This window comes from Berghia stephanieae, chromosome 3, assembly GCF_034508935.2.
Source record: "Berghia stephanieae isolate SIO BIC M18660-M18661 chromosome 3, UCSD_Bste_1.3, whole genome shotgun sequence".
In the NCBI taxonomy this organism is placed as follows: Eukaryota; Metazoa; Mollusca; class Gastropoda; order Nudibranchia; family Aeolidiidae; genus Berghia; species Berghia stephanieae.
Window position 1 is genome coordinate 74,891,947 of NC_088362.1, and position 27,179 is coordinate 74,919,125.

Below are 27,179 nucleotides of genomic sequence, written 5' to 3' on the forward strand. Positions count from 1 at the left end.
GAACAAATTGACCTCACCGGAATTTGACGGAAGTTGCCCGGAGCCCGGAATTTTTTGCTCCAGATCGGAGTTTTTTCCGGTAAAACCGAAGTTTTGGCATCACTGTGTAACTATACATTCGACTGTTTCCCTCCACAGCCAAGGTAAGGACAAAACGAAGTAATCTCATTCCAAGACTAAGACAGAAAGCAATTGGAAAACAGATACAGGAGGATAGGAGACACAGCAGGTACCTCCATGACCACTATGTGAGGTCGGGAACCCCACCCAGAGCAATGAATATGGTGGTGGTGGTAGTGATTGTATTAGTAGTAGAAATGGTGGTAGTTATGATGTAGTGTTTGTTTTTAAGGGTTTTACGGCGCTTGCAATGCTTGCAAAACATTAAGGTCATATCAGCGCCAGCAATAAGGAAGAAAATGGGATAGTAAAAAGTTCTAGAATTACAATTAAGGCAAACAAGATAGACAAGACAAAGGGGAATTGTTCAAATAGGAAACAGATGTAGATTCCAAGGGCACACTATCAAAGCACTTAATTTGAGATCACCAAGTCTCATCCAGACACAAGCATAGGTCCACACTAAGAGGATTACACTCAAATGTTAAAAATCATAACATGTAAACAAAACATAATACTGTGCATAACAGAGAGATGATTTACAAGACTAAAAAAAATATAATTCCCAAAACTCTATACATTTGACTGTTTACCTCCCAGCTAGGGTATCTTGCCTGGGCCAGGACAAAATCTCATCCCAAGACAAAGACAGAAAGCAAGTTGTGAAAACAGATACAGGGGGATAGAAGACACAAGTGCCTCCCTGCCCACTGTGGGAGGTAGGAAACCCCACCCAGCGATGTGGTGGTGGCGGTAGTAGTAGGTGTGGTGGTGGTTGTAGTAGTAGTGGTAGAGATGGTGTGGGACGATGGATGTAGTAATGGTAGTGATGATGCTGTGGTGGTAGTTGTGTTAGTGATGATGATGGTTGTTATGGTATTGGAAGTGATAATGATGTGGTTGTAGTAGTTGTAGTGAGAGTTGTTGGGGGAAAGACTACCTTTGGAGCAATATGCAACGGTAAACTTCGCCTGCAAATGTTGAACGCCATACACAAAAAACCTGAAACAATCAGCGGCGTCAGTAGCAGGAGCAGCATTAGTAATAGTAGTAATAGAGTGGTGGTCGGTGATACAGTTAATGATATTATGGTAATGGTGGCAAATGCGGAGGACCTATCAACTCTCTCACCAGTAAAAGTATCAATTAACCGGCAAGTCAGTCCAAGAAATTCTCATTCACCGGCATTTCCGTCATAAGCCGGCAAACTTTGACCCATGGCAATATGACCTCACTGGAATTTGATAGAAGTTGCCAGTAACACTGAATTTTTTTTGTGTATATACTTTTTTACTAGTGTTATGTAGGAAGGAGGAGGATCCAGAACAAAGATCGATCTAAGCAGCAGCGAAGTATCCACTGTATTTCATTCCCTCCCAGCTAGGATCAGACAAAAGCATGTGGTAACATTTAAAGAACAAAAATGCGAAAAGAGGAACCCAGACACAGCTAAAATGTGTCAACACATGACCCCCACCCCCAAGGAGGTTGACGTTTCCCCGCCCTCGGGAGAAATCAACCACCAAGACATATGGAGCTACCGACAAACATTGATAAAAGCCACAAAATAATTTACAAAAATGCAAGTTTATTGCATGAACACGTGACAATATGATAACCTCATTGATGACACAATGAACAAGGAATATATTTGTACAAAACCAATAACAAAATGGTTAGAGGAATGCTAACTTGCCCCAAAGGACAGCAACACTTGCGATTATAATTACCCAATCTCAGAATATATTTTTCCACTAACCTGTTTGGTCTTATACCATTTCTGAAAGCATGATTAAAACAAATGAGTTTACTACATAGTTAACTTTACACAAAATTTTCTATCACGTAACACCAAAAAATTAAAATGCTAAAAAAAAGATACAGATAAATTTAAAACCAACTTTACTTTTTTCGGCATGCTGGATTAAAAGATTCTCAAGTCAATGAAGTCGAGAAAAGAAGTACTAAAAGTTAAGAGATGAATGTTTAAAATCCTTGCTCCTCTATGATGACAAAAGATGGTAATGGTAAGAAAGTCCAAATTGCATTTGGACTGGATGGCTTTTGCAACAACCTTGTATAGGCGTGCAAGAAAGCCTGAATGCAAATCTGCATTAAGTGCGGCATGCAATGGCAGGATCAAACTAACAGTTGCCCTGGCAGATGCATTAACTGCCTTAGAACAGAACCCCTGTCCTGATGCTATACGGTACAGCAATCAGAACATAAGCCATTCGTGCCTGGTGCTTATTAAGCCTGAGGTTATGATGAGATAAGATAAAAAAAGAAGACTGAATAATTTTTAATTCAGACTTTGCCGAAAAAGAAAAAAATCTTTGGGGGGATATGCTTATTGTTATCATAAAGGATCAAAATTATATACACGAGACGTAGGCCAGGAGATGAAATGTACAATATCCATATGAAACAACTGCTATGCCAAACAAGATAAGATTCAAAGCCTTTAGTTCTTCTGGGCCAAAGACAAAAAGCCATTGACCCCCCATTAGTTTTGCTGACCACATTTCTTCATAGGTCAAATTTACCAGGCTGTGATTTTAGCCCAATATATAAACATATTTATATATAGCTGTCTTTTAGTTACAATTACTTTACACATCGGGCAAGATTAAAGATTGAACAATATAAATGAAATGCTTAAAATCTCAACCCCAATTCTGCCCATACGAGTCCTGGTACCACTCAGCATTTCCATCATAGCTATTGGCTCCATATTCCGTCTTCAAGGGCTGCTGCGGAATAGGCTGGCTGCCCCAGGAGTCCACATTCCTGCGTTTCGAGTTCCCACCCTGGATGTCTGTTCCTGCTTTCCGTTTTCCACCCCTGGCCGCCGTAGCTGATGCGAATCCTGCCCCGGGACTATTCCCATTACTGGCCCCTCGTCCACCACGTGGGGCTCCCCGGGCAGGTCCTCCAACTCGGCCTCTACCGCCCGCCCCTCTGGTTGTTGGCCGACCGCCTGTTGCGGGGCCACGGTGCCCCCCACCACGTCCAAGCATTCCGGGCTACCAGGAGACGAAAAAGAATGAAAGCATTTTGAGACATTTTTTGCCCTAATGATTAACAGGGAGTTGGGGAATGACAATTTAGTGGGTGAAGCGGAAGCATTGGAAATGTGCTAGTAGGAGTCCAAAATTCATCTAAAATCAAAAATGACCAAAACAAACAACATTGTGATTTTATATTGAAATGCCAAATAAAACAGGAAATTTTCAACAACAAATTTCAATAACACAATTTTGAAAATTGAAGAAAACACATTCACAATGAAACCACCCATCCCACTGGAAACAAGATACATAAGTATATCTTGTTTCCATAAAACCAATCAGGGCTCAAAATCTAACAAGGTGTTGAAATACGTCATGAAAAATCTGCTCTTTTTGAGAGACACCAGTCAGAAATCACATTTAAAATGAATGCCTGGTAAAGATTCATTTTAGAAAATACCCTTACAATATAACGATACCCACATTTGGACTATTTCATAAACATCTACAGTTAATATGGTAGAGTTGTGACCAAATGTACAAATCCTACAAAAAATAAGCAACTGGTGTATCCCACAAGAGACAAAATTATATAAAACACAGAAAATGTTAATCCAACAATAAAACAGTCACATCTATGTAATCCGAACACCTCCATCCCAAGCAAATTGTCTAGATCATGGAATCATATATCTGTACTGTGAACAATTCCATACAGGAAAAAAACGAAAAACAAAAAAAACTCAAAAACGAATTTACCAGTCAGAAGTTAATGGACAATCAGTGCATCTTTGTGTAAATTGTCATCTCTTGCTTCCCCCTCCCTCTCTACACATAAAACACTATTTGTACAGTGATTCCAACTTTTTTTTTTTTTAAAGGGATAAAAGCTGCGCTGACTATTCATTGCCCTTGACAGTCCATTACACAATATTTTGAGTAAATGTATCCTCTTAATACCCTTTTGCTTTTCTCTTGTAAGGATATTGTGTAACGAGTGGCAGTTTGACAGAGATGGGCAAGTTGAAGATTATGAAAAGGTATGTTAAAAGGATTTGGGCTCCGATTGCTCAGTTGGTAGAGCACATGCTTTAACTACGAATGGAGTAATTGGATCTTGTTAGAACTGGTGGAAAGTACTTTGCAATAGACTAACATCCTATCCAAAGGGTAGCAAGCAATTGCTATTATCCATTTCATGCTATACAAATGGCAAAATCACTCTGAAGGACTTCTATTTTATGTTGAAAGGATATTCAATATGACCGGGCTAACAAAAAAAATAAGACCATATCCCAAATCTCTCGCATTAAGAGTACATACTTATAGAGAAGGAGGACACCTGGATTACAAGAATGTGACCGTTAACACCTTGGTAATAAATGCATAGATGTTGAGCCCCAATTGGTTATATTAATATGTGAATACTTACAGGGGGAATGCCACCTCTTCCACCTCGTCCGCCGCGCATAGGTGGCATGGGATAAGGAGCATAGTAGAAATCATCTTCAAATGCATAGAAGTCATCGAAGTATGGATCTGAGGAGTTTTTAAAAATACAAAGCATGAACCCTATCATAATCGAAGGCAGTCAGTCTTTGCGTAGATTGGCAACATTGCCCTTACAAAAATTAGAACAATAACCTTTAAAAATCGAAATTAAGGAAAAATTAGAACTCAGACCACACCACACATCTAGTGCTTTTGTTAATAATAAATCCAGATAAGCAACACGACTGCTAAGTTTAGCCTCTGATGGTCAGAAGGGTGGCTACACCAAAAGCCACATTTCTATTGAACAGCTTTGCATGGAAGGTGCCTTTGAGGGCAAGCAAAGTAGAGGAAAGCCTAGGCAGGGTGTCCAGCAGATTATCAGACTTAAAAATCCTACCTCCCCCCAAAAAATCCTACCTAGAAATTTAAAAGCCAAAGCACGGCCCCTGCGTGTCTTTAACCCAAAAGATTTAGCAATTCTATTGACAAAAAAAAGAATCCAAAAGGAAAAGAGGCATTTCGCGAGATGAAAATGAATGCGGATTAGACGAATGCCAAACCGAAACTAAATTTGAGACTAAAATCGGCGGAAGAAAGTGAACCGTATGATCAAGTCAACCGTGTGGTCAATACTTGTATTAAATTATCACTGACATTGAAGAGCTCTCAAGGTGGTTAACTCTCCTTTATTCGGATTCGGTATTTTCCAGTATTTTCATAGGTAGGAAGGCTTAGGTCGACTTGATTCTAGCAATCGGCGTATTCGTTGCAAACGCGTTTCGCATTTCCGCTCGGAATCGCACGATCACTTAAAAAATCCGACCTCGGGTGCAATTATCCGACTTTTTCCTACCAATCCGACCCTTAGGGTAAAAAATCCGATTTTACCCGACCTTGCTGGACACCCTGCTAGGAGAAGGCAGTCTCAAGAATGGCACAATTATAAACCAGTTCCATAAGGCTATTTAGTAACTATATCCAATAAGAACTGCCATAAAGAAAGTTAAGTTCATCCACAACAAGAAAAGAGGGGAGTGAGAGGCAGAGATGCCATGTTAAAATACATGAAATTAGCCAGGGTTGACAACCCAGGAGCAAAAATTTACTGAACTTTTATGCAAACACACCGACTGACCCCTTTATAGAGTGCTAAACTCCATTAAAAAGACATTATGTACTTACCATTTTTCCATTTAGCTAAAACCCTGATTAGCAAAACAATGATGAAAATACTCCAGATTTTGTGCATTATCATACAAGTCTGCCACTACATGAAATTAACTAGTACTTTTCTTCTAAAATCTGTATGTCTTTTAAAATCTCCACAAAATGCATCTAATTCACTCAACCCTATACCAACACCTCCTTGCTGGCCTTCTCCCTATACAATTGAGGTACTTTTCATTATTGAAAAAAAGCATTCTCAGTTGCTCAATCCAAATGAAAATTATATACATAGTTTTCTTCAACTGCCACTACCATACAAAGATTTAAAATAGTAGCCATAATAGCACATATATAATTTGTCTTTGAAAAATGTAAATAATGAAGGAGTAAAAGTAAACACAACCAAATACCGAGATTGTCGATGTTAGGGTAGAACGAGTTGAATCCTACCATAGGTTATATGAATTTACCCTCTAAAACGGTTTGGGTACAAAGCAGTATCTCTAAGTAAAATGAATAAGTTAATGTATCTATCACCCCACTGTACTTATAGCCTTAAAACAAGCCAAAAAATCTATAAGCCTGTTGGGTGAATTGCTTCGATAAATCATAAGCTTCTGGATACCATTAGGACAACCCTTAACCATTCCAAAATTTAAATATTTATGTCCCATTTTGGAACCTTTAACTGCCCTAGCAATTGACCACATTGCCAACACGAATGAGTTTGGATTCTTTGTTAGAACTAGATCCTGCCATCCTCCATGGGTATTCAACCAATTTTGTGTTAACTAAAACCAATTTAAAACTACTGCCAAATAACACGTAACACCAAGATGACTGGAACTCACCACCAAGATATGGCCTTCTTGGTCCAGTCCTGCCTCCATATCCCCCACGCATGAAGTAGTCATCATAACTGAAGAAAGGATGTCTCATCATGCGACGATCCTGGTCTCTCTTGCGTTGTTCCTTCTTTTTATTCTCAGTAGGTGGCTTGGCCAGGGAAATCTCAATACTGAGACTACCAACTTTCGTTCCATTCAAAGCATCCATAGCCTTTACAGCATCATCTCTATCTTCAAAATGGACAAATCCATAATCTTTGATTTTCTTGACACGTTCAACCTTTCCATATTCTCCGAATGTCTCCTTCAGAGAGTCCTCGGTGACATCAGCTGTCAAATGACGGACATACAGAACTTTCACCTGTCAACATAAATATAAACAAGTCTGCATGATATTTACCACTTAAATCACAAGAAAAATGGATGTACACTGTTTTTTTTTTAGTTTTACGGAGCTTGCAACACATCAGGTGATATCAGTGCCAGTAAAAAGGAAGAAACTGGTAGTCAAAAAATTCTAAAATTTCAATTAAAACACCTAAGAAATATTGAGACAATAAGTATAATAAATGGCATTTGTATAGCACTATCCCGATTTCATCAGGCTCTAGATGCTTTACATTCTTAAAATAAATAAATACAACAAACAAAACAAAGCAATTTCAACCACTTGCATAGCAATAGACATTAAATTTTACACACATGACAGGATAAACAAAGGGGATTGGTTCAAATAGGGAACAGACCTACAGCATACCATCAATGGAGATCACCTAAATACCATCAATGTACTTTGAGATCACCTAAAAGTCTCATCCAGGCACCAGCACAGGTTACTTCAAAGAGGAACAGAGTTAAATGTTTTTATATTCAATACTTTAAAAAATAATAACGATCACTACACGACAGAGATGATATGCACAGGAAAAAATATCAGCTCCCAAAACTATTCATTTGTGAGTTTCCTCCTGAGACAAGAACTCTGGCAAGGGCCAGGACAAAACCATATTCCGAGACAAAGAAACTAAAAAATAATATAGGAGAGAAGACACAGCAATCAAAAATGCAAAGTGCTGACTTTCTTATTATCAAAGTAGGCCGAAAGGGTAGCATTATACTATCTGTTACTGAATGAAACAAGATGCACTAAACGTTGCACTGATTATATCTTATAAAGCCACCCGGCGATTCCCCCCAATTCTTCATATTCTTTGTAAAATACTCAAAACGGAAATATCGAACAAATAGACCCAGTCCCACTTGTTCGAGATTTCTGTGCTGCACTGTATCTACAATTGGTATGTTCTGTTCTCCCAGTAAGGAGCATTCTTGAATTGTACCTAAAAATGCAATAGAGGCCTGAAAAGAAAAGGAAAAATTCAATCACCTTAGCCATAGTTTCCTCGTCTGGTTCCTCCAATGGATCAGCCCAATCAACAATGACCTCACATTGCCAGAACTTGGGATGGCCAGTTTGCAACTTCCTTTTGGCAGTTGATGCAGCTTTGTGTGATTCATATTCCAAGAAAGCAAAGCCTCTGTTTTTCTGCTTGACATCATCTGCTGATCCATATACAATCACATCCACAAGCCCCTCTGGTTTAAAAGAAAATAAAAGGACATGGGATATTTATCTATATCCATTACTGAGAAATTCCATTTGCTCAAAAAAAGGATCTCATGAACCTAAATCGGTCACAGCGTTAGTGTTGGCAGTTGTTTTTGTTTTTGTTTTTAAGGGTTTTACAGCCACTTGCAATACATTAATAGTGCATGGGCCAGTGGGCGAAACCCTCCCCCCCCTTGAAAGGTCATTAGGTGCAATTTTTTGTGAAATCGTTTTTGTGCATAAAATGGTTGTTTATCACCTTAAAATTGTTTCACATACAATCAATAATGGAATTTTATTGTAATTTCTCATTTTTTGCCTCATATCATAAAATATTTTACAAAGCCATATAGCGTTTTTAAATCTTTGATAGCCATTTTCTCTATAATTTGAAAAAAAATCTATTACAGTGTACTTGTTTCCCTTCAGGATGAATAAACAAGAGGGATTTTGCACTAGCACAATTCAGGCATGCTTCAGGGACATATAACACAAATTAATCCGGGTGTTACAGTTTTTTCAAGTATCATTTACAGGAGTTATGGCCCTTGAAAGGTCATCGGGTGCAATTTTTGGTGAACTCATTTTTGTGCATAAAATGATTGTTTATCACCCTAAAATTGCTTCAAATGCAATAAATATTGGAATTTTATTGTCATTTCTCATTTTCTGCCTCATATCATAAAATATTTTACAAAGCCATATAGCGTTTTTAAATCTTTGATAGCCATTTTCTCTATAATTTGAAAAAAAAATCTATTACAGTGTACTTGTTTCCCTTCAGGATGAATAAACAAGAGGGATTTTGCACTAGCACAATTCAGGCATGCTTCAGGGACATATAACACAAATTAATCCGGGTGTTACAGTTTTTTCAAGTATCATTTACAGGAGTTATGGCCCTTGAAAGGTCATCGGGTGCAATTTTTGGTGAACTCATTTTTGTGCATAAAATGATTGTTTATCACCCTAAAATTGCTTCAAATGCAATAAATAGTGGAATTTTATTGTCATTTCTCATTTTTTGCCTCATATCATAAAATATTTTACAAAGCTATATAGGGTTTTTAAATCTTTGATAGCCATTTTCTCTATAATATTTAAAAAATATATATTACAGTGTATTTGCTTCCTTTCAGTGATAAATAAACAAGAGGAATTTTGTACTAGCACAATTCAGGCATGATTAATGGGCATATAACACATATACATTTGTAACATTTGACCTTGCTGTAGCAAAGAAAGCTTACGATATTGTCTGGCAAAACCCACAGCTTTACAAAACAGTCATTTATTCACCTGGGTGTCTTTCACACCATAATTTCATATCTTGGTGCCCTGGGAAAGTTCCAAAGTGGATCTGGTTTTGAAGAAATTGTGACTGAAGCAGGGCTATGTGCACATGGTTCTATGGATAGGGTTATGAGTGGAAAGAACTAAACAGGGCTATACGAGTGCATGTGTCTGTTTTGGAGGCTCTAGAGAGGCTTCTGCTTGCAAAATTTGAGCAGGACACGGATTCAAAACTCATTAAAGACCTCATGTCTTACATAAAGGAATTCACCGAAGGAATTTCAAGCCATAGAGCTAATAAAATTCTCCAGTCAACTGTGTATGCTGAGTTATTTTCCCAGTATGAAGCCTTCAAAGAGAGTGTCCGCTCAGGAAAGTACGGAAAAACTGCACAATACTGGATCCAATACATGGACAGAGTTTGGCTTCTCCTCCAGTTTCTGCGAGCTACAAAGACAAACAACTTTCTTCTTCATATATCTTTTTTAAAAGAACTGTGCCCACTGCTTTTTACCATGAATCACCACAATTATGCCAAGTATCTCAGTGTATATTTTGTGTCACTAGCCAACCTGATTCATTCCCACCCAGGGGCAGAAGAAATGTTACAAGATAATGGATTTAGTGTCTCCAGATCAAGGACGCCTGCTGGAAGAATAGCAGTTGATGTGACCATTGGACAAACTATAAACAAACATGCAAAGACAAAAGGAGGTATTGTTGGGTTCAGCAAGAGTCTTCCAAGCTATTACCGTTGGAGTGTAACAAGACACAATCGAGCAGAATATGTATCAGCAACCCAAAGAATGATCAGCAACAACAACTGTATAGATATAGACACCCACAAAGAATTGAGCCTTGCAGAAAAAAGACAAAGTGAAAAACGAGTGCAAAAGATCCTCCAGGCATTTTCAGCATTTATCAATCCTTTGAAGTTGAAGATGGTCTGGTCAGTCTAGCTTCTGGAATAAAAGTGCAAGAGGATGTTGCTGATGACCTGCTGGCCGTGGAAAAAACAGGAAAAAGATTGTTTGAAAGTTTTGTTGAAGACAGACTGAAGGAAAAGACTGTAGAATTTCACAAGCCATTAGAAAGGAACAAGACCAAGACATTTGCATCATTGAGGAAAGTGGTAACAGTGAAAAAAGACATGAACGTGGTCAAAATCAAGGCACAAAGAAATTTATTTGGCCAGCTTCTTGTTTTGTCCCAAGAGCACAGTGTTGATCTTCAAAAAGTTCTTCAATATCCTCTAACACCTACTCCATGGTCGCTGGCTTCATCAGATGGTTTACCTCTGAAGACCAACAAAGCAACTCTGTTGCACAAGCTCACGCCTGACAATTCATTAATGTTCGAGGATTATGCAAAAACAAAAACCGTTTACATTGTTGATGGCAATGCACTGTTACAAACTCTGTCAGCAATCCCAAATATATTTGGTGAAGTAGCCAAACTTACATTTTCCTCCTTACCACAAGCAGCTTGTGTACACTTTGTGACTGATACTTACATAGAAGATTCAATCAAAGGTTGTGAGAGATTGAGAAGAGGATCTTCTGAAGATAATGCATACTTGTTAAGAGGATCTGAAACAACAGTGCCAGACGTTGGAAATAATTTCTCAGCTGCGTTGATAACAAAAGATCCCTTATCAGGTTTCTCCTCAAGGAATGGGAAAGTAACGAATATGCAAAGAAACTGAGAAACAGGGAAATCTTCTTTGTCTGTGAAGAGAGATGCACCTTACTTTACAGTGACACGGATGAATTTACCACAGCTGTACCTTGTCTAGATCTCTACTCATCACAGGAAGAGGCAGACACACGAATTATACTGCACTGTCAATATGCTTCCCGCCAACCAAACTGTGAAACAATTGTTGTCAGATCACCAGACACGGAAGTCTTCTTACTTCTCCTTTCATTCTCAGAGACAATTGGAAAGACCCTGATTTTTTATACTGGCTGTGGCAACAACAGGCGACAAATCAATGTCTCTCAGATAGCAAAGACTTTGTCTAAACAGATGTGTGATGCATTACTTGGTGTCCATGCATTCACAGGCTGTGACACAACAAGTTGCTTTGGTGGGCAAGGAAAACTGAAAGCTCTAAAATTTTTTCAAAAGGAGGAAGATCCTAGAATTCTGTTCTCCAGATTTGGAACATCAGCAGCTGTTTCGAGTAATGACTGTCTCGTGTTAGAGTCATTTGTGTGCAAGCTGTATGGCAAAACCTCATGCACAAGTGTCAACAAAGTGAGGTATGACATAGTTCGCCAGCGTTTCAAAGGAAAGAAAGGTACCATCTCATGCAGTGGTGGAATTGATCTGTGTCAGATGCCTCCTTGTAGTCAAGTATTGTCACTGCACATATCAAGAGCCAACTTTCAAACTCTCATTTGGAGGAATGCAGTGTGCCAGAATCCTAGCATTCCAAAACCAGAGGATAACGGTTGGCAGAGAAATTCTGCAAATGAATTGGAAGTACAGTGGTTCAAAGATGCTTTCATTCCAGATGAGTTGCAGGAAATTGTGTATGAAGAAAGCTGCACCAGTACTGACGAAGATACATATGCCGAGGATGGTAGTGATAGCTTTGACAGTGATTTCCTTGACGACACTTCAGAGGACGAAGAGGATTTTGCTACTGATGATGAGGATATGTAATAAATTGGTGAGCAGTGCAAACTGTTAAGGAGTAAGCATGTTTGCAAAACACATAAGGATATTGTTTTTATGTACTTACTGCATCTTGAATCAAGAATCCCTTTTGAGTATCAATTATTCTTCATAATATAACAATGCGATTTCGTTCAAAAGTCTTCGGTAATGATGCTTCACTTGGGTTGTGAACAAATTAGTCTTTTTTCATGATATATCTATTGTTTTTACCACACCTTCAACTTACTTTTAAATGTGACAACTGGACATCAATACCATGTTTAAAAAGAATGAAAATTATGATGAATTTGGCATCCCACAAAGTGGAGAAAAATTTAAGGGTTGCGTACACTTTTAGTTTTTCCTGTGACGTAGAAATATGAAGGTTGTTGTTGAGGCTTGGGCCATAGCTTTCTTCAGTGCTACATTTTTAATGAACATGCTGTTTTTGGCCATATTTAAAATAATTTTTTGTAAAACAATGAAATAGCCCATAAGTTTAGATATGACACTTCATGAGATTACTGACAAATTGTTTCAACTTTCTGTGAATCTATATAATATTTACAAATTGAAAGCTTGTGCACATAGTTTGATAGTATATTCAATTTCCTTCAGTTTGATACCCAATTTGCATATATTTGAATTAATATTGTAGTCTCCAGAGCCTTTGAAAGAAATGTCTCTTTTTTTGCAAGGGGACACAACTCACTTTTTTCAAAGAGCCATAACTCTCTTAAATGACACTTATTTTTACGGTAACAGTGGAATTTGTATGGCCAATAAGTTCTATTATTTGAAAAACATAGTGGCATAAACTCCCAAAGGGGGGGGGGAGGGGGGGTCCCAGTGGCCTAAGCACTATAAGGTCATATCAGCACCAGTAAAAAGGAAGAAAATGGGAAAGTAAAAAGTTCTAGAATTACAATTAAAGCATCCAAGAAAAATGAAGACAAAAGGGGAATTGGTTCAAATAAGAAACATGTAGATTCCAAGAGCACAATATCAAAGTACTTAGTTTGAGATCACCTTAAAGTCTCATACAGACACAAGCACAGGTCCCCACTAAGAGGAATACACTCAAATGTTTACAAATCATATATAATACGTATACAAAACATAATACGGTGCAAAACAGAGAGATGATTTACAAGGAAAAAAATATCATCCCCCAAAATTAACTAGACATTTGACTGTTTCCCTCTCAGCCAGGATATCCGGCCAGGGGTAGGACAAAACCAAGTAATCTCATTCCAAGACAAAGACAGAAAGCAAGTTGGAAAACAGATATAGGGAGATAGAAGACACATTAAGTACCTCCCTGCCCACTATGGGAGGTCAGGAACCCCACCCAGTAGTGTTGGCAGGCTTAGTGCATACCTGCCTACTTGAAAATTTACAAATCAGTAACCAACACAAAATTCATCCGAAATAAATTTCAGTAAAACTAAACCAAACAAAATATGATACATACAACCTTTTATATGTAAAACTTACTCTGATGACCAGCCGCCAATCAGTCCATATGCAGGGCTGCCAACTGTACACCAAAAAAGCATATGCTTTTCTCTCAAGATTGTACGTTATTTTGTGAGACTCAAATCTTAATAAAAATTGTTTTAATCTGTTTTTTTTTCATAAGGTTTGTTGGTATTCTCCATGCTACCTAAACTATTTGTTTTAACAATTGATTATTGTTAGATTTTTTAGTGGTTTGTTTGCAATGCTTAACCCATAGAGGCCCGCTTCCCCTGGAGTCGCCCGCGACTGTTGAGGCCCGCATCGCCCGTCATCGCCCGTGGCCCCCGAGAAAAAACGGATCATGTTTACTTTGTTATTGCAACGAATCGCTTCGTTTTATTCTAAACCAGAAACATCGTAAACGTAATGCGATCGTTCTATTTCCGTTTCCTTTTTACCGCACGTTTATATCGTTGATAGCAAGTGAGTAATCGAATTCAGAAAAATGGCACTCCCGTACCTCACGAGTTTGTTGCGTGGCGCTAGAAATGATGTTTTGGAGAGTGGTGTAGACGATGAAGAGGATTTTGGAAATGAAAGCGATATCGAACTAGAAAGAGAAGATGTAAACGATGGTGGGGATGGACAAGACGAGGCGTTAGCACCCGATCAAGGTGATTAGGACACTGAATCGGAGTCCGAGATTGACGAAAATGACGGGAATGGGGGTGCGGGGAACGAGTTTTTTTTTTAATATTTTTTTTCCCAATTTATTGAAATCAAAACATGTCATGTTATATATCATTCGAAAGCAAATTTATCTGGCTATAAAAAGGAATTAAAATTATAATTTTATGTCATTTGGTTCTCGTTTAATAATTTTTAAACTTTGTGTTGGTATTTTTTTGTTAAGAGTTATGCCCCTTACACTGGGCTTCAGGGGAATTTTTTTTTAGCAAACACCGGGCCTCTATGGGTTAATTTCCACAAAACAGTAGTATGGGATAATCATTAAAACGGACGAGTGCCTAATCGTAATAGCCTTTATATCCACACAAATATTGCAGATTCTCCACTGGTAATAATAATAATAATAGAAGAAAAAGAAGAAAGGGGCAAAAAAGGAATTCTGAAATAATTCTGAAATCCTTTTTAAACAGACTTCAAAAATTACCTGTGCGCTTTGAGAATTCCTCCTTTATTTCCTCTCCAGACTTGTTTTTGGGGATGTTGCCAACAAATAGTCTAACATTAGCAATGGAAATATTCACCTTCAGGGGTTTTCTGGGCCTGATCTCATAGTTGTGCAACTGAAAATAAAGATGTCACATTTAAGCTACTTCCATTGCAATCAATATAGATGGCATAAACTACTGTTTGGAAATTTAATAGATACTGTCAGTGGATACTTTATTTTATGTGTTATTAAAATTCAATAAGTTACCTTTATGTACAAGTTTTGCACTGATTTCTTACGATTTGATATGATCATAACTACTGGGGGGGGGGGGGGGGATTCATTAAAAAAATAACAGAATATGCTGAGGACTTACATGGCTCACAGCTTCAGCAGCAGCAGACCTTTCGCAGAAAGTGATAAATCCAAATCCTCTTGTTAATCCAGTAAGTGGATCCATCATCAGTCTCATGTCCCAGATCTTGCCGTATTTTTCGAACAATGGAATCAGTTCGTCTTCAAATACATCATCTGGGATCCTACCACAAAAAATCTACAACAATGGAAAAGAAAACATTAAATAACTTTAAGTTTTCCACTCACAAAGTGATACAACCAAAGAAAATCAGGGCAAAAATTATTATTCCTTATACAATGGAGACTGAAACCTGATAACAAGTATGGTAGAACTAAAGTAAAATCCTTATGATATCCGATCGGTTACATCAGTTTATCACTGTTTGATATCAGTTGTTTTTGAAACGTGCAAAACAAAAACATAAAAAAATAAAGTTATCCAGGTTCAGAATTGGTGATAAATTGCCATATAGCAATTCATGTCTACTATTGATAACACCACTTTAATATCTTTACACAACACTTTATTGTTTGTTTGTTTTTAAAGGGTTTTAGTCAAATTAAAGAATTACAATTAAATCACCCAAGAAAAGGTAAGACAGGGGAACTGGGAATAACCAGAGATCCGATGTAGGTTCTAAGAGCATACCAGTAATGTACTTAGTTTGAGATCACCTTTAAGTCTCATCCAGACAAGATCCAACAAAGAGCAATACACTCAATTGCTAACATTATACATTCAAAATAACACATAACAGAGAGATTATTTACAAGCAAAAAAAAACATCTCCCAAAACAATAACTATGCATTTGACTGTTTCTCTCCCAGTCAAGGACTCCGGCCAGGGCCAGGACAAAACCAAGTAATCCATAGGTGCAAGCAACTGGACCTCAAAAAGCCTGCAAGTCTACTTATGACCAGACATATAATCTGAAAAAGCCTGCAAGATTCACGGACTTAAATCGTCATTTGAAGTCTTGTTCTCAAGACTTGTTCTCAGCATCTAGTCTTCATAATAGTCCACAATTGTTGTATGTTTAACCCAAAGGTTGTAATGCAGTAATTTGTTACGTGTCTTGTCACAAGTTGCACAAAAAAAAATAATTAAAAAATATAAAAAAAATTTTAAAAACTCCTATCGGCCGGCACTCTTGCACCCATGGTAATCTCATTCCAAGACAAAGACAGAAAGCAATTTGGAAAACAGCTATAAGGCGATAGAAGACAATAAGTGTCACCCTCCCCCCTATGGGAGGCCAGGAACCCCACCCAGACACAACACTTTACCTCATGGCCTGATCCTGGTTGCTGAGGGTCACCTCCTGGGGGAGGACCTCCATACTTCCGTTGCCCAGTTGTAACATCAAGTGAATACCCTGTGCGATCCAATATTTCCTGTTGGTAAAAAAAAAAATAAGTAAATCAATTTCCTTTCAACTTCTAATATTTGCCTACTACACTACAATTTTTCAGACAACATGCATCTTCACCTGTTTCACCATCACATTATTGGTTATTTAAAAAGATTTTTTTAAAACAAGAAAACAACAAAAGTAATTTTTAAAAACAACAAAACAATACAGACACACACAGGGGTGGAAATGGCAAATGAATAAAAAATTCTAAAATCCAAACCTGCAAAAATTGAAAAATCAAGTAACCTCCATTCACAGCAATCTCTAGTAATTACAAAATTATCTGGTTTATCGAGAAACTAAACTAAATTAGCATTTAAATTAGTATAAAGCTCATAAATTGCAATATCTAAGAATATTGCTTTCGAAACACCCAAATAAACGACCGAAAGGCCCCAGTCATGTTGGTAGTATCAATACTATTGTCAAAGGAAGATGTGGTTGTTGTAGCTATGGTGCTCTGGTGGTGGTGGTGTGATGATGAAGAAGCTATGGTGGTGGTAGTAAACGTGATGATGTTGGTTGTGGCAATGACAATGCGGTGGTGGTCGTAGCAGTGGTGATGTGATGATATATCAAATGAAGTTGTGATGGCGATATACCTCTGCCAACCCAGTAAATCAGTTGCAAGTTTTGAGATCAAAAATCTGGGAGGACGGGCTTCAATTCCATAGATGAAATTTTGCACCTGTGACAAGATATTTTCCGTTATGTTATCAAATGTTTGTTTTTAGCATTCACTCCTCCTCGCTACTACTACTACTACCTGATGATGATCAATAAACATGGCAGTGTGCAGAGAAAACAAAGCGGGAAGCGGAAACAGTTAAGAATCAATGTCAATTTATTGTACTTCAGTTTCGATCCTAAAAAAATAAATCACAAATTCCATGATCTGTAATCTCGGAAATTTTGATAAAAAACGGGAAGGCGGAGCAGGAAGGTGAATCCGGTTATTTCCAAGGCAATCAAGTCTGTGAAATCAAAACTTCAGAACAGAAAAAATGATGGAAGAATCCAGCTGCCTTAACTTAAGATAGGGACCTATACACAAGCATAAAAAATAAATGAAATAACTTAGGATCCTTACAAATGCAAACCTGCCAATCTTGAAATGAAAATCAGGGAGATATGGCTAAAATGCGGGAAGATTACATTTTTACAGTAATGTTTTTATCCAGGATTTATATTCTATGGTGCAATATAATGGTTATATAGCAGCAGCAGTAGTAAGTGAACCTCTAAGCATCAGGGAATTTCACCCATATACGTTGACAGATAAATAAACACTTAGGTTTTAGAGAGCTTGCTTGTAAAAATAAAATAATCAGAATCAGATCAGAAAAAAAAAGAAAAAAAAAAAGGATCTTTCACATATAAAAGGTTTTGTCAAAAACAGTTGCCATAGAATCTACAATGTTAAAAACAGCTGAATACCAATCTTTTAAGATAGAGATGTATAATTAGTATAATTAAAGAGTAAAGAGGAATGAGAGCATACCGTTTTGATTGCACGACTGCTCATCACAACAATTTATCCAACAAAGCAGGTTGGATTTCTGACCACCAAGACAATTTCCAACTGAATTCCGACATCTTAGGTAGGTCCCTCAAAATACTGAGGCCTAATTTCTGATCTACCTGGCCATACTGTATTGTCAAATTCACAGCAGTGTTAAACTTTATTATTTTAGAAGCCAAAAGTAGAAATGATGGCCTAAGAAAACTTAACAGTAAATGGAAAGCCTTCTTGTGCTAATGGGAGTGAAATAAACTCATTAATAATGCTGTGGTATGATTTTTAGCATTTACAATGAATGTGGCCAATATTTTATGTATTTGAAGTTAGAAAGGAATGATCAACCCTCTTCATCTATATTCCCAGCAAACATTCACCTAAAATATGTTTATAGAGAGGGTATATTCATCACCACTACCCCACTAGTACAACCACCACCACCACCATATCATCATCACTACCACTACTAATACAACAACCACCACATGAATATCATTACCATTACTACTACTACCACCACATAATCACTACCACTACTACTATAATCACCACCATCACCACATCACCTAAACATGTACAAGTAGAAGGCTTGTTTTGTCCGATACTACACCACACACACACACACAAAGACCACGAATGAAAGAAAAAATAAAATAAAATAAAATAACTCACTTTCAACTTAGCTTCATCAGGCCCTTTCATAAGAGGATGGGGGTTGCCAAGCCTTAGTTTGTGTCTGTAAGTTTTCATCTGACCACAAAGGAAGGCACTTTTGTTTGTGACATGTTCAAGATTCATGTCACAGAAATGACGGAGCACTTTGATAGCATCATCAGTGGCAAACTCTTTTAAGGCATCCATTGCCCTATCGTCCAAATCAGCCTGAGTAAATTTTCCTTCATGAAAAGATAAATAAAGAATGGACCAATGAATATAAAACTGGTCTTTGAATGACAAAAATTGGTCGAGATCAACCTTCTGTATTATATTCCATTTTTAAAACATCCTTGAAATCTATTATCCTAAAGTCATTCCTATCACTATGGCTTTGTTGCTGGTGACCAGTTGATTTTATATGATTAAAACAAAAAAAAGATGCATGTATCAGTCCTTTTTTTCACCATTTAACTAACTTTATCGCCAACAAGACCAATAATACAAAAGTTTTAAATGCTGGATGCCTGGCCATTCTCAAAGGTGGTCTCATGTTGCACAATAGCAAAAAATTTAAAATACATCTATGAGCATGATTCCTCTTTCTAAGGACAGCAAACTAAATCTCAGACTTGAGTTTGTAAGGAAAAAGATAATTCTACTCATTTCCAGGAAAGAAAAAAAAAGTTTACTTCATGGGAGAATCTCCCGGCATCATTAACGACACAAAATGTATCCCATTCCAAAACTGTAAAATCTATTGCAATCTCGTGGTTTAAGATATTTTATTATTATTCACAGTGTTAAATATTTCTAGGTAAAAATGTCTCTGTAAACTGGATTTTTTTTTTTTGTTTGTTGCTTTAGGTCTCTTCCAACACAATTGAGGTTATATGAGAGACCGCTGAAACAAAAAAACAAGCAATCTAACAAAAATAGTACAAATGTAAATCAAAATCATAACCTAAAGATATCATAAGCTAAATTATAAATAACCAAGAACAAACAGGCAGAAGATTTACAGAAAAAAAAATATCCCCTGTCAAAAATACAATCACAAACCAAAGAAGCAGGATAGGCTAGTAAAGAGAAGAAGAAACGACATCACTATCGGATCATACACCCATGCGAACATCATAGGTATATGATTCAAGGGTGATGCTCCCATCCAACCACCCGCGTAAACTGGATTAAAATGTGATAACACCATTTAAAAACTTGCATAATCTATAAATTTTTTTTTAAAATAAATAAATAGCCCTTCATCATTATCATCATAATCTCAACACTATATGACTAGAGAGGACCAGCTAAATATAAGATGAGTTCAGTTGCGACATAAGCTGCTTTCAGATTCTAATTTTATTTTTTTTCCCTTATAAATAGATGAGGTCATGTGTGTCCATTAAATTTCAGTAAGAACGTACCTGTTCGATAAATGTTGAGAAGTTCTTTTACCACAGATTTGTTAATGCCATGTTGCAGGAGGGTTTGGGCTTCAGCCTCCTCTTCCGGTGTCAAAACCTCTTCTTTTCCTTGACCGTTTTGCGACATCTACAGAGAGGATGGGGAAAAGAAGAAATGAAACAAACGTCATTTGAAATCAAGTAGAGCCAGAGGGATAAACAATTCTCTTTACAATTCTACATATAAACTGTAAAAATACAAAGATGAGTTAAGACAAGTGAAGTTTCAAAAAGCGTCATTTATTCACTGTCACTTGAATTATCTATCGATTATCTGAGCCCATGTAATATGGAATATGAGCAATGTTGTGGGACATGCCTCGATTGTTGTTCTTAGTCCCCACAACTTCAGGAAAAAAATTCCACGACATAATAAATAAATAAAATTCCCTTTATTCATCCCACAGGGAAAATTTTTCTCTAGGGTCTATTCCAAGGGGAGACTGGAATAACCCAGGCATCAACCGCAGTGCAGCGTAGCAAATTGAGCTAGGATGAGGTGACTTGCTCAAGACCACACAATGCAGCGGCGAGTGATCAAACTCAGTACCTTCCGGGTACGAAGCAAAGACTGTACCGCTGAGCCTCGCTGCCCCCCAAGGAAAGACTATCAAATTCTAAAAAGGATATCACATGTCAGATATAAATTAAGCTGGTGTGGTGAATCATGATGCAGTGGTATTAGTTGCAGTAGTAATGGTAGTGATGATCGTGATAAGAGTGTTGGTGGTTGCAGTAGTGATGAAGGAAGGGATTGTAGTAGTGGTGGTTGTGATGTGGTTGAGGTTGTAGTTATGGTGTTGGTGATAATGTAGTAGCTGGTGGTTGTGGTGATGTTTGCAGTAGTAGTGGTTGTAGCAGTGCAGACCTGCTTACTTGAAAATTTAATCCGACTCTTAGAAGACCAAAATTGTAGTCGCTATAGATAACCAACATTTCCACTCAACATCCTTAAAATTATAAAGTTTGGCATCAACTTTCATTTACAATAATTAAGACCAGGTCTATGTACTGAAAGAGTGAATTCCTGACCTGGGAAGAAAATTATCAAAATTACCAACCTTGTGGGAACCCTTTCTCTCTTTTCATTTTCAATTTGATTAATTGGATTGATTTCAGTCAATTGACTGATAATTTACAAGTCTATATGATACAAAATATGTCCAATTGGTTTGTGATCGGCCTCTTGTCTGAAAGGGGATTAGAACCCACTCTCACATGAGAAGACTGCACCTTGAATGTAGCGTCTTTTAAAATTGTATAAACCGCTAGTCCTTCCTGACTGGTCAATACTGGTAAAGTATAAACAAAAGACAAACCAAATATACTTTCAGTGTTTGATAAACTAGATCTATATTATGTCTGTTTGAAAGGCAAAAATTCCAAGACATACAACCTAACCTGCCCATTAATTGTTTGTTAACTTATGTTAAATGAAATTGATATTGCTTTCATTCACCGCCTCTACTGTACATCTAAATATGGGAGAAATATGTGAAGTTTTGTTGATACTGCAAAAAGACACTTTTACATACATCTATAACTATGCAGATAACTGTGAACAGAACTGTATCAATGCCGTAAAAATAGCCATGAGAACTGTCTTTATGGGACTGGAAAAATAGCCCCGAGCACCATCTTTACGGGACTGTAAAAACAGGGGTGAGAATGACTGGTCACAAAAAAGGAGGAAAATTTTCATCGTGAAGAACATGACCCATCCATGCGACCATAACCTATAAATTTGAATTTCACTGAAATTTCCTGAGATGCGATCCAAAATTTGTCTCGCAGCAATTTCTGACACGACTCCGTGGAATTTCAAAAGTTGAAAGTGTAATTTCAACATTTGGTGGTTGTAGTAGGGATGATAGGGATGATGTTGTGGTAGTGATTGTAGTATTAGTGGTGGTCGTATGGATGATTGTGTGAAGGTGGTTGTAGTAGCTGTGGTAGGAATGATGATGTGGTGGTAGTTGTAGTAGTAGTGGTGGTAGGGATGATGTTGTGGTGGTTGTAGTAGTAGTGGTGGTAGGGATGATGTGGTGGTAGTGATTGTAGTAGTAGTAGGGTTGATGATGTGGTGGTGGTTGTAGTTGTAGTAGTAGTGATGGTAGGGATGATGTGTTATTTGTAGTAGTAGTGGTGCTAGTGATGATGGTGTGGTGGTGGTTGTAGTAGGAGTGGTGGTAGGGATGATGTGGTAATAGTAGTAGGGATGAGGATGTGGTGGTGATTGTAGTAGTGGTGGTGGTAGGGATGATGCTGTGGTGATGGTTGTAGTAGTAGTAGCCTTAGAGATTATTGTGTGGTGGTGGTTGTAGCAGTTGTGGTAGGAATGATGATTGGTGGTAGTTGTAGTAGTAGTGGTGGTAGGGATGATATGGTGGTTGTAATAGAGATGTTGTTGTAGTGGTTTTGGTGAGTGTTTTTTATTGTGATGATAATAGCAATTTGTCAAAAAGGAGGAAAATGTCTCCGTCTATCGATCAAACACAAGCAAAGTGTAAAAATAACAGGAACATGGTTTTGTATTAGTATTATTTAATATATTACTATATGTAGTATAAATCCATTCTTTTTATTAGACAAATTTACTTTTTGTAAATATTTTATGAACTGTCCTTTCCATATGTTAAGGGCCTACAATGCTATTCAAATAAAAGGCCAGAAAGTGTTTTGTTTTGATTTTTCCTTTATAAAGCAGGCTACAATATCTTTGTTACCGAAACATACTGTAGTGGTCATTCAGCTTAAATACAAACCAAGAATCTCAAATTTAAAGCCATAGTCCCGTGGTAAAAAGAAAGAAGAGTAAACTAAGCTAATCACCATTGCTTTATTGTAACAATATATTATCTCTGTATAACCAGATGATTTAATGGAGAGAGAGAGAGAGAGAAAGAGAGAGAGAGAGAGAGGGAGAGAGATAGAGAGAGAGAGAGAGAGGGGGGGGGGGGGTATTAAAAAGGCAATAGGTACAAATAGGTACCTACAACGGAGAAAATTAATCCAGACCCATTTGTCCCTCCCTTCCCCTTCAACCATCAACCAGTTAATCAAAGCACACCACTAGTCTTCTGTGTCAATTGTGACATCTGGTGCCATTCTGTCTGGCCCGACGTCATAAAAACGGGACCGTCACCAAATTTCACGAGACTGAGCACAGGTGTCAAAATATGACATAAGACATAATGGTAATTTTGTGGTTTTGAGGACACGGCAAATTCAGTGGAAAATTTCTGAGAAATTCTCCAAATCACTATTTATCCAAAAAAATATTTAAAAAAGGAGGAATTGTGATGGGATGGGCGGAGTTAAACTACCATTTAGGCAGAAGATTCTCAGTCCTGCAAAATAGCCCCCCAAGAACCATCTTTACGGGACTGTAAAAATAGCCACTGCGTTGATTTGATTTAAACAAAAACAAGACCAAACGATAGTAGGTACTTTGGTAAAAAATTCAAATAGGATTGAGCTCAATGAAACCTATATCATTTTAAAGTGCTTTTCAACGCGATTCTAATGATACCAAAATTGTGAAAATCAGATAAGCAGAAGAAAAGTTATGTTAGTTTAAAGGCTGAAAAATGGTCTTCTATTTGCCTTTGTTATTTACTGACGGACATTGTGACCTGAAAAGTGTTGCATTTCCGGTAGTAACCACCATTTGGATTTCAAAACTGGTCTAAAATGGACGCTAATATTTGAGTAAGGATTTTGCTGGAACGAATTTCATGGATGCGGTATACAACTTTGCCTTGAATTTAATTTTATATAAAAGTTAAGATGTTAAATAAACGAGCCAGCATGAAATTTTGATTTACCAAGTTCTAATCTTTTAATTATCCAAAGCTAAATTATACCCTATTTTATCCATAATCAAAAGTTATACTAAATTGTCATTGATTTTAAAATAAACTACACCAAACGATAGAGTAATTTCTCCTGAAGAAAATAAGACATCAATCATTAAAATCCATCCATAAACAAAAAATCTATGGAACTTTTTCTGAGACCCATCACTCAAAAGTCCAAAAAATCGGGTCACAGCCACTAGCCCATTTATCGGCTCCCTGCTGGAGGGCCAAATGGACGTTTATCAAAGTACCTAACGATAGGTGAATTCTTCCTGAATAAAATAAGACAAATTATAAATAATTAAAATCAACCCATAAACAAAAAATCTATTCAGAGACCCATCACTCAAGTTTTAAAAATCGGGTCACAGTCACAGCCACTTACTACTACTACTACTAGAACTATCAGCTCATCAATCAATATGAATCAATGCTTGAGTTTTTGTCAATGAAGTCAATGGACGTTTTCTAATTACCTAATTTTATGACAACTTACCATCCATCAATCTTGCATAATTTTTCAGTAAACTTTGCAATATTACCAGTTGGCAACACTGAAAACATCGGTAAAATTACTCTTCGACAAGGGCCACCGCAACTTAGTCTTAGCTAACCAACCCCTAGCCCCTAGTCCGACTACTAGTCCTTGCTTTATTTGTTCGTAAAAAAGTAAAATCGATTCTGAAAAAAAAAAATCTAAATATAAATGGGAATAATCTTAGTCAAAACTATAAGGTGCAAGCTCAGAAATTGTGACTGGCAGGCACCAGTGCTCTCAACCCCGCGTTTAGTATTAGTATTAGTAGGCTAAACTCATCTCTAGTTTTGATGCGACCGGCCGGCGACGTTGACGTAGGACGTAGGGTGTGTTGTAGGCAGCCATCACCGTACACAAGTACAAAGGCAATTTTACAGAATATAATAATTTGAGAGGGCAACACGATTGTAACAATGTGAAAATAAAATTTTTAAAAAACTGTGGATGCTTAAAAATATCTAGAATCAATTAATAGAGGGTAGATTCTAATTTATCAGTTCATCAGCTGTCGTAAAGTCCCCTCTCGCCGCAGAAGTTGGCGGCCATGACAGACAGGTGGTGTCTGAGTGTGAGTCACTTGCCGGCAGAAAAAAAAGTTGGTTTGATTATAATTTACGATGCAATTTTAGCCAAAATGTTAGCATATAATAAATCATTGCAAAACACAGATAATGGATTAAAAAATATACCTTCAATCCTACTTGAATTTAGAACACTATGCCAAAATCGAACCTAAAGAAAAATATAGGATCTTTACTCCACACAGATGAAAGGTAGAAGAGAACACGTGACTATATGTTTGGGGTTTTCATAGACTCATGCACGGCTCAGCCATGGCGCTTTTACTTCCGCTTCACGCGAGGACGGATGGGAGAAAAAATTTACTTTTCATGGGGGGAAAAAAATCCACAATAATTTATTTAGGTTAGAGAAAACAGCAAGCGAAATATGTGCACACAACATACAAAAGTATAACCCAAATAAATCGGCATGGCATATTATTTCGCCATCAAAATGTACGTCTGTTTCCTCCTCAACCACCCATTTTATGGATTTATTACTATTACCCCCCCCCCTCCCCCCAACAACAACCAAAAAAAACTAAAAACTAATACACTTCACTTTGGTAATCAAAACTCGACGACTTCTGTATTTTATATCTAGATTTAATTTATTTCATTAAGATGTAGATACCAGACAGCAGTTTTCGGCGTTTACTTACATGTGCACCGAGGCAGTGTTCCATAGAATAGATTATGTTCAATATGCAATTTGATATCAATTTATCAATGAGATAATGCGCATTAATCGGCCTTTGACCAGCCTTTGATCGTTTTCTTTTTTCTTTTATCGCAATCACACATGTATTTTTGGCGTTTGAGAGGGAGCGAAATTGACGTCACTCGGCTCTTTGTTATTGTTTTAGCCAGCTTTTTTATGAGTAGTTCTCACTAACTTCTACCAATCAGACTATATTATTCATTCATTCATCCCATTATCTGATGATCGTCGGGGGGATAAATGGGATGCAGCTCTCACCACTTTCCGACACTCTTCTCTACTGTTGGCCTTCTCCAATAGTTCTTCCATCTTCATTCCTGTCCATTCCTTGATATTGTCCATCCAAACGTTCCTTTGTCTTCCTCTTCTTCCTCCTTCAAGGGTGCCCTCCATCACCGTTCTGCACAAACTTTCACTTTCGTGCCTCACATTGTGGCCAAACCATGACAGTTTACTCCTTCTAACTGTGGTGATGAGGGGTTCCTGTTGTCCTGCACGATCCTGCACCTCTTCCAGTACATCTTTATTGGTTCTGTGTTTTTGTGTACGGCACCCGCAGGAGTTTTCGATAACTTTTCATCTCAAAAGCAGATATTTTGCGCTCTAATTCCGCAGTTAATGTCCATGACTCGCAGCAGTATAGTAAGACGGAAAGTACCAGTGATCTGTACAGTTAATTTTTATTTTGAAATGGATTGGACTTTTCCATATTTTTATATGGGCAATTTTAGTGTTACTACTAGTGTTACTCATTAGTGTTACTATTGACATTCCTATTCTTGCCTTTATCTCAGTTGTACTGGTACCGTCCTTGGTTAGCAGAACACCCAAGTATTTAAATGTTGACACTTCCTCGAGTTTTTCATTATCGATTGAAATTTCTGAATGTCCATCATGTCTGCTGTTTACCAGTATCTGAGACTTTTCTGTACTTATTTCTATGCCGTACTGAATTGCTGTATGTGCAAGTGAGTTAGTTAAATCTTGTAGTTCTTGTTCGCTTTCAGTCATGAGTATGAGGTCTATATCTATAAGGTTACACATAGTGTTTATGTGTGGCAACAAAATAGCCGGCGAGCGGATGTTGTGAGCATTTTGGCCAAACTCATAGCACCAATGAAGTTCCTATATGCCTGGTAAAGCCGACATTGACTGAAAACTTGTTATTTCACGTGAACTTCTGTTCCATTTCACTATTTCACGCTGCCCTCCTCCGTCTCCTCATCCTGTTTTTGTTGGTGTTG

At 37.5% G+C, this 27,179-nt stretch overlaps 1 protein-coding gene across 2 annotated transcripts; it reads right to left on the reverse strand.

Moving 5' to 3' along the window:
• Positions 1 to 1,688: 1,688 nt before the first annotated feature.
• LOC144968437 (heterogeneous nuclear ribonucleoprotein R-like) lies at positions 1,689 to 25,516 on the reverse strand. Of its 2 annotated transcripts, none has more exons than XM_078906809.1 (10): positions 25,344 to 25,516; positions 20,218 to 20,344; positions 18,809 to 19,032; positions 16,490 to 16,597; positions 15,221 to 15,397; positions 14,842 to 14,977; positions 8,028 to 8,236; positions 6,644 to 7,001; positions 4,564 to 4,670; positions 1,689 to 3,146 (listed from the first exon to the last, which is right to left on the reverse strand). In XM_078906809.1, exons 2-10 carry the CDS (start codon positions 20,342 to 20,344, stop codon positions 2,787 to 2,789), a joined length of 1,806 nt encoding a protein of 601 aa, XP_078762935.1. In that variant the 5' UTR covers positions 25,344 to 25,516; the 3' UTR covers positions 1,689 to 2,786. The 2 variants fall into 2 exon arrangements, with proteins under 2 accessions (XP_078762935.1, XP_078762936.1); XM_078906810.1 differs by having other exon boundaries at positions 4,560 to 4,670.
• Positions 25,517 to 27,179: the final 1,663 nt, after the last annotated feature.